Genomic DNA, 8,914 nt, shown 5'->3' with positions numbered 1-8,914 from the left:
TATATATATATATATGTGTGTATATATATAAGAAAACAAGTTATTACTTGATTTAGCATTGAGATTGGCCTCTAATTTGCTGATATACATATAAAATGTATGTAACTCTATAAATGATTCTGAAAATTTGTGAATTGTAAAGTTTATCTTTATATCAATGTCTTATATGCGATGTAAAAATTATCGTATATATCAATAACGTAAAAAATTTTAAATTGTATACGATAATATACAATTTTTTCATCATTATAATTTTTTAACTGTATACGAATATCGCTACGTATTTTATTACTCATAATAGGAGTAATAGGAGCTTTGTATATTTGTAGAGATTAAACAATGTTTATTTAATAAAATTAAATTTGTTTATTATATGTTTTTGTTTGTACGTATTTTCCAATTTGAAATATAATACTGAAATATAATTCTTACTGTAAAATAGAAATGTACATTAACCAAGTCAGATAACACAAATATTTAAATACTTCATATACAATATATATAAGTTAAACTTGACCATTTATACGTGAATAAGACAAATAGAAGCCTATAAAATACATTCGAAGTTGCATCTTGAAGTCTAAAATTATTTGTGTGAATTACTAAATTTTCCAATTCTTCACATAATATAAAAGTATTATTAGATATCAAGATGCAATCTCATTATACTTGGCATTCCTCTTGTTTTATACATTTTATAAGATTAATAAAAAATTCCCGTTTATTATTAATTTATTTTTAAAATATTTTTTTGACACAAATGCCTTTTATTAAGTTTCTTTTTATTTATAATATAGTATTAATAAAACTGGTTAATGTAAAACGCCAAGATCTTAGAAGTATGTCACTCTTATTAATATTTTTAACAATGATAATTTCTTAATATTGTAGAGTTCTAAATTGAAGATTACGGCAAATTATTTAATGGATTATCTATCATGATGGTAAAAAATATAAAAATAAATATTTAATTAAATTGACAATTTAAAAATATGTAACAATCAATATGAAAAGTTACGATAGAGATATCCTCAGGATTTCAGAATAAAGTAATATCAGGAATTAGAAAGTCGAATAAAATTGGGAAAGTAAAACACGCAACGAAATATGTAATGTGTATGTCTTTTTATTTTCGTGTTTCATTATTTATATTCTCACCGTACATCTTGTCGAATCTGCTGGTAATACACTGTCTCTATAATATGCCGCAACGCTTGCTCGCGTGTGTTTTGTAGTGCGTGTTAAAATCCGTCGCGCAGATGTTCCTTCTTGGCTTCTCATGTGGTAAAAAAGAGAATGAAAAAACATGAATGTCGCTCTCCACCATCCGCAGACTAGAAAGACCGCAAAGTACTGAGAACAGCACTCTCCGCGATCCCTTGATGCTCCGTGGCAATCTCAAGAACACGGATAATTTAAAAACCGTCGTCATCGTACGAATATCTTTTAAAACAGCGACGACATCTTCCTTCTCTTTTCCCTTATTATCTCGTTTAATAGACAATCACGACGAACTGCAGGGGACTAGTACTAGAGCACTACTGTGTAAACGCGCGTGACTATGTATCGATAACAAATGCGATTGCAATCAAAAGAAAAAAAAAAGAAAAAAAAAAGAAAAAGAAAAAGAAATTTAAACGAAATCGCGAGTGCGTTGCTTCGAGAATATTTTCCGATCTTTCAAATTACATACTAAGAACGAGAAAAAAAGGAACAAGTGTACGAAACTAAATAAAATACTGTCGAATACAACGTGCAGAGTGCGATGTGAGCTGACCTCTAATAAAGCCATCTTTTTATCACATATTTTGTTTCCTTTAATTTATGATTTCATGTTTTCGATTAGATTAATGACAAGATATCGTACAGACATAATATAAAGTATAGCGATTAATAATCGCTATAAATAAAAAAAAATTGGAAACAAAAATCGTATATTAAAAAATTTCACAAAATACAATTAACTTCCTTCTAAGATTTTCTATTCTATTCAAAGTAATATAATTTATAATTACGGTTATTTCATATACGAACAAAATTTCTCTTTATTAATTAAAATTAAGAAAAAAAAATAGTAATGAAAAGAAGATGGCTTGAACACGGATAGCTTACATCGTACTAGACAGCGCTAATTACGATATTTATATATACGTCTTTATATATGTATAAAGACGGGTAACGCGAAAACAGCTGAAAAGCTCGATGCCGCCGGCGTTAGATCGTCGTTGAACGATTTTTTCATGCTCTTATTTATTCTCAGAATAAAATCCTCACGCCGTAGACACAGTTTCCAGCGTAACGTCACGTAAATACAGTGGCGTCCGACGGGGCTACGATGGAGAGTAAACGAATACGAAGTGTATCAGGAGAGGGGGTGGGAGTTGGGTTTAGAGGCTGGCTTCGATTTTGATGAGCTCAGCGATGCCATCGTTCATCTCCTTCACAGCCTGATACTCGGTCAAACCGAGACGGCGCTTATTGGAGATGTCGTAGATGCCGCCTTCGGCCTCGGTGTGCTCGCCACGGGTACCGCGCACCTGTAGATTGTACTTGGCTGCGATCTCCTCGAGCTTGGCCATGTTTGCCGCGAGTTTCGGCACTTTGATGTGCACCGAGGCACGCACCGTCGTACCCAGATTCGTCGGGCAGAACGTTAGGAAGCCGAAACGATCGTTGTGCGAGAATGGCAGCCGCTTCTCGATCTCGTTCACCGCTGTCACTAAGCGTCGATATACCTGAAACATGAATTAATTAATATTTGGATATGTCAATGGTAATTATATTGTAATGCTAAATTAAATTCGTCAATCGATTACGAAATCTTTTTTAACAAACATTATATCATTTTTACGTAACATTTACATACTTAAACAATATAAAAGTTTCGAAAAAAATGTTTAAGCTATTACAAAAAAAATTAAAAATATTTTTTAGATATTTACGTCAATAATATATTTTAGATATTTATGCTTGCTAAATATATACGTATAACTAAAAATTAGTATATAATTAAAAATAAATTAGTATATAATAATTTGTTAAAAACAAAAATTATATATAATGACAAAAATTTGTCTTTAGGACAGAATAAATGAATATTAATAAAAAATAACAAATTTCAACCTATTAAAGAGATAATTCGGTTTTTGATAAGTTGAAAGCTGTTATTTCTTTTTATTATGTTTGAGCCTGATTTATCAGACTTATTTATATTATCGTTTCTGAATATACTATACACTGAAAAATTAAAAGATTACTTATTCTGCTCTTCAAAAATAAGTAATTTTCAAGAAAGAGTAACTTCGTAAAAATGATTATGAAATGATTTAAAAAGCATGATTTTGAATGATGATTTGATTTTTTATGCATTTTATTGATTTTTTTACAAAGCTACACCAATATAAATGGAAAGCCATTAAATCTTAAATCTTTTTTTACAAACTTTGTAAAGTTCTATGACGTGAATTAAAAATCGCATACAAATATAGTTTATAGTTTTTGAAAGAATAAATCTTTATCTTTAAATTATCTTGCATATTTATTGATTGTTGTGCGATTTTTTTCACTGAGTTATTCAACATTGAAGCAAAAGTATCTTTTTTTTATAATACTTTAACTGCTCACGGAAGACAAACTTTTAAAAAATTGTCTATTTTTTGAAAGACAAAATAAGTGATTCCTTAATTTTTTAGCATAGTGTAGTTACCTGTCCAAGATCACCACCCATTTGCATAGAGATAATGCGAAGATGATCTTCTTCGTTGCACCAGACCAGGAAAGTCTTGTCGTCGTTATGGAAGATACCACGTCCGGTGGGCCAGAAACGGCATGCGTTCGCTGCCTGAAGGAAACGATCGCCCTCCTTGAAGAGGAAGTGATCGTCGATCAGCTTCTGCTGCACTTCCTTGCTCATGCCGGTAAGCGGATAGAAAGTACCCTTCAGTTCTCCGGCGAGGCCTGACAGCGTGCTGGATACCTTCTCTTCCATCTCCTTATACTGCGCCTCCGTCAGACACGGGTTGAACGGATATCCATCTAAGGAGCGGCCGCATCGCACGCGAGTCGACACAATATATTCACCCTGTTTTATAAAAGGAAAAAGTCATCAAAATTTCATTAATAAATTTCAAAAATAATAATCTACTTATATAATCATTATAGTTTAATAATTACTATTATAAGATTTAATCGTACTAATAATATTATTTTTTATACATAAAGAAACTTGTAATAAGAAATAAAATTTGTAGGAAAAACTTACGGTGGGATCGAGATTGCCAAAGTAGTCAACGTCACCGAAGTCCTTGGGCGGATGCTTGTCAGTCTTCTTGAAGCCGCCATGATAGTCGTCGATGATGGGATCGAAGATCTCGGCGAAAACGGTATACGCCTCGGCGTCGGGCGCATAGATACCGACTCCAGAATCATGATTCTCCAAACCAGATTGAATAACGTCCAAGAGAGTAGAACCAAATGAGGTTTTTCTAGTCTTGAGTTGATCGAAGATCTCTTTGGTCAAATATTTCTTCAGCAGCGATTTGCTGTCGGACTCAGCCAACTTCGCATAGCCGGACTCCAGTTTATCTAGAACTGCTGCGTCCACCATGTTGTTACTCTTTTTACTGTAACAAAATGTTCAAAAATCACGTTAAAGATGAAAACATTTTTCATCATAATAACGATGAAATGAAAAAAGACAATTTTTTGTAATTCAATTGAAGGAACCAGTCCAATCCACTTGAAACTTGATTTTTCATTATTTGGTTAACTTATGGTTTAGATTTCACCTCACTTGATAATGTAAATTATATTTTTTTTAGTTATGCTTAAACTAATAGTTTTGTAGTGGTAATTTTAAAAATAGTGATTAATATATCTATAGATAGAAAAATATAATTTTTTTTATATTATCATCAAGTGAGCCTAATTACAAATTAACTAGCAAATGAAAAATCAGGTTATAGTCTGTCTAATTTTGCTTATTCAAAAACTTGGTAAAATTAATTTGCGCCCGATTGTTTTCATTTAATTTTAAGATTAATTCGCCTAATTTGAAAAATTAATCCTTCAATGGATATTATTTCGCCTTGCTCGTTGTGGTCTCTTTACAGCGTGCAGAACATCAAGTAGACATTAAAAAGGGATGCTACAAATAAATACGTAGAGCTAGTTGTATTTGTACTAAATTGTTTAATTGCGAGTGCAAAATATTTTAACATCTGTCGTGCCTGAATACTTGGCGTTAATCCGATTAAATCGGATAATTCTGAATCATCCACATGGTGTTTCGTCGATTTTATTCAACGACGTAGCATTGCTTTTATATATATATCTTTTCTATTATATTTTCTTATATATTTGATATCTATACTTCAGGTATGCTTTTAAAATTCCTTTGGTGCAGCGTGTGCCTCATTATTGATACGCGGTGCACTTGCATCTGCTAACTCTAGGATGCACTGCAAGTTAAAAATTCCATGACGCGAGTAAGTAGCTCATTATAAAAGTATACAATTCCTTTTTGTTAAGTTTAAAATATTCCTTTTTTTAAGCATTAATCTAATTCAATTGTTGAATTTAAAAAAATTAACCCTTTCAATCACACGTTAGTCATTTTTTTAAAGTGAGAGATCTCGAGAAAGAACAGAGAATGACTTGTTCATAAAGCCTATTCTACAATGTATTTTTCGTTTTCTGTTTTTTTGTTATTTTTTACATTTTGTCTTTTTGCTTCTTATCTGATTTTTTGTTTTCTGTTACTCAAGATAAAAGTTAATGAACTTTGGAAGAAACAGGAAACAGTAGCAAGAAATATACAATTGTTAAAACGGTCACAAAGGGAGGAAAAAAGCAAGAGGTAAAAAGCAAGAAATAGGAAACAAAGAGCATATTGTAGAATAGGCTTAAAAGTATCCCGATGGGAGAATTTGTTTGTCTCCAATGTTGCGAGAAATAGACGAATAGACTGACAACTCTCGAACGGTCCATCGATTCCGTTCGAAAGGAATGGAGTTCACGGAGTGCATCCTAGGGTCGAATGCCAAATGAGCATACATACACGTCGTCGTCGTCGTCATTGACGTTCTCGGTTTGTTGGACATTTTGTTGGTCGTCCGCAGACTCGCATATACCCAGCGACGAGCATACACCGCCCATCGCTCGTCGAAACACGATTATGCGTCGATCGTCGCGTCGATTCGAGAATGAGGAGAGACGAGAGTCTAGCTTATGCGAGATCCTTTACGCGGAACACATACGAGACGGGCATTGATGTCGCGTTAAACCATTGCGCAAAAATCCGCAGACGTCATAAACCCAAGAGACCAGCCTGGTAAGTTTGTTAGACACATAATTAAGAAGAAAAAAAAGCGAGAACTCGGAAAGTTGCTCATATCACCATATTCAACTATTCAGATTTTTATCAAGACTTTCGTAAGTTGGATTAAATTCTTTTTTAATTCCTCTTCCTTTTAAATTCCTTTTATACATATATAAAATTCCTATGATACATTAAGAATAATGGCACACCCAGTATTTTTACAAATTATTACAAATAATAATTTAAAGTATTGTAATACTTAGAATAAGTAAACCCTTACTTCAACAGATATAAGGTCTGTTCTTTTCAACTTAATCTTTACACGGTTTCTCTTTTCTTTTTTCCACATTTGAGAAAAAAAAGAGAAAATATGAATAAAAAGATATACAAGGTGCAAAAAGTTTAAATTAAAAAAAGAAAAGAGAAGAGACCTATGCACAAATCGCAATTGAAATTCACGTAGAATGAAACAAAATCTTAGTATATCTAAAACCGAATAAGCTTCTTAGAAGGAAAATCAGGAAAAATGAAAAGAAAGGGAATAACGAAGCAAAACAGATGAGAAAGAGAGAAAGAGAAGGAGGCGGTCTTTCTCATCCCATTGAAGACTTTCTCACGGATACGTACTCGTCGCCCGACGTGGTATCCTTCGAAGTACATCCGCCCATGTCGCTGCAACGACGAGGAGACTACGGCGACAAAGACGACGCCCTTGACGAGCGAGAGTCGAAGATGGAAAGAAAAAAAAAAGAGGCGAAAAAGATCAAGCTGCACGATCGAGCAAGAAAATCGGAGATTTTGCTCGATGCTTGAACTGCCTTTAAACGCGAAAATCAGAGTGTCTTTCACGTATTTCTGGAGCTCGCACACGCGACGATCAGGCAGGATCGTTAGCAAATTTAGGTAAAAACGCACGCTTCCGACGCACGAAACGGCGAGGAAGAGAGAGAGAGAGAGAGTGTGGACGGAGAATCGTCGGTGACGAGAGTCCTTCTCGAATCACGGGGGGCGATTCCGTCCGTCCTCTCTTGTTGCAATTTTCCAGTCGCGCTGCACCTCCCCCAGTCCGGCCGTCAGATCGAAGATCCTAATGATGAATCCTGACGAACTATCCTCGGCCCGGGCTCAAGCGTCAAGGGCTCGTGGTGAGCTCGTGGTAGGTCGCGGTGGGTCAAAGGTCGCGGCCGAGAAACCTTTCTCTCGTATTTATTGCCCGTACGTTTTCTCTTCTTCCTCCTCTTCCTCCTCCTCCTCTCTCTCTCTCTTTCTCTCTCTCTTTTGCTACCCTTCCGGCTGCCGCTGCTGCTGTTGCTGGTGCTGCCCTTCCGGCTCCCGCGTGTCTCTCCTCTCCGAAGAGCGATCTACTGATGCACGAGGTAGTGGTGCTCCTGTTAGCTCTCGCGTTAATTCCGTCGCGTTACAGCGCTCGCTCGCGACACGTTTCGCGCACCGACACGCCGGCTACTTCCCGGGAACGAGCGCGATTTTCCACAACTTTAGAGAGGGGATGATTCTTTTAGCTCCGGTCCAAACGTATGTCTTGGAAGCCAAAGTCTCGAGAATTTATAAGAGAAACGTATAAGGAACGTAGCGTACGATATTCTTGTAAGAAAAAATGAAAACGGATTCTTTTTATTTACCAATTGCATTAAACATTTCAAATGTTTCAAATTAATTTGTTAAATTATAATTGAACAGAAAAATTCTTGTCAAAAAGACAATTTAACATCGCCAGAGGAAATCAGAAGTTTCTCATTTTTTTAAAGTTACTTCCGTAAATTTAAATGACTTAAATTAAGCGCAGCGAATACGATTCACTGGATAAATTAAATAATTGGACAATTAGATAACGACAAAAAAATTGCCAGTCACGGAATTAATGTGAAAGGGATCAAATAGACTCTCAGCTCGCGGTCATTATAAAAAGGGTCACAGGCATTCTCCGACTAATTTTGTCCAATCGAGCGGCCGCCTCGTCTCTATAATTCGAAGATGGTATAATACGCGTAATTACACACTTTGAACGTGACGAGAGACGCTTCGCCGAGAGCCGGCTGTCGCATCGAGTCGCACGCACTCTAATAGCTCTAACAGGTCTACACTAATGTCGCTTCAACGGACGATGTCCTTGAAGAGGAGAAGAATTTACCACGGATTTACGGAGAGAGAAAAAAATCAGTGGATCAAGCTTGTATTCACTACGTCGATCTCACTCCAGTTCCGTAAAATGACGAAACGCAACGCGTCGAGATCCCGGTAGCTCCTGACGGGATTGTATATAAGCAAGAAAATTGTCACGAGGAAAATCTCAGCCGCCAGGGGGAAGGGGGCGGGGATGAAAGGTCCCTCGTCTCGTTCGCGGTTTCTCGAGAAAGTGGGGAGCGAGGAGAAGGGAACAAATGCCGGATGTTGAAAAACGGCAACGCAACGTGACGAAACGAAACGGAAGTAGCAGCACCACCACCTCTTTTGGAAATTCCTCGACGAGACTTAGTCACGTTTCCCGCGGCAGAGTATAACCCTTTTCTTTCTCCTCTCTCTTTTCCTCTCGTCTGATTTTCGGCCGGGCGCGCCCTTCAGCTTGTCTCGCGCCAA

At 36.0% G+C, this 8,914-nt stretch overlaps 1 protein-coding gene across 3 annotated transcripts in view; it reads right to left on the bottom strand.

Annotated features, from left to right (window-relative positions):
• Positions 1–2,068: 2,068 nt before the first annotated feature.
• LOC108686772 (arginine kinase) overlaps positions 2,069–8,914 on the bottom strand; it is a 22,457-nt gene continuing 15,611 nt past the window's right edge. The window contains exons 1-5 of one of the 3 annotated variants that reach the window (XM_018192233.1): positions 8,784–8,882; positions 6,947–7,680; positions 4,262–4,622; positions 3,707–4,081; positions 2,069–2,735 (exon numbers count right to left, since the gene is read on the bottom strand). In XM_018192233.1, coding sequence (XP_018047722.1) covers positions 2,388–2,735; positions 3,707–4,081; positions 4,262–4,622; positions 6,947–6,987 — 1,125 coding nt within the window. In that variant the 5' untranslated portion in view covers positions 6,988–7,680; positions 8,784–8,882 and the 3' untranslated portion in view covers positions 2,069–2,387. Of the gene's footprint in view, positions 2,736–3,706; positions 4,082–4,261; positions 4,623–6,946; positions 7,863–8,783; positions 8,883–8,914 lie in introns of those variants that run through there. The other 2 variants (XM_018192232.1, XM_018192234.1) reach the window with 2 other exon arrangements.

Source organism: Atta colombica, unplaced genomic scaffold, assembly GCF_001594045.1.
Source record: "Atta colombica isolate Treedump-2 unplaced genomic scaffold, Acol1.0 scaffold189, whole genome shotgun sequence".
Classification (NCBI taxonomy): domain Eukaryota; kingdom Metazoa; phylum Arthropoda; class Insecta; order Hymenoptera; family Formicidae; genus Atta; species Atta colombica.
The sequence above is the reverse complement of the archived record's forward strand: the minus strand, read 5'-3'. Positions and strand labels throughout refer to the sequence as shown.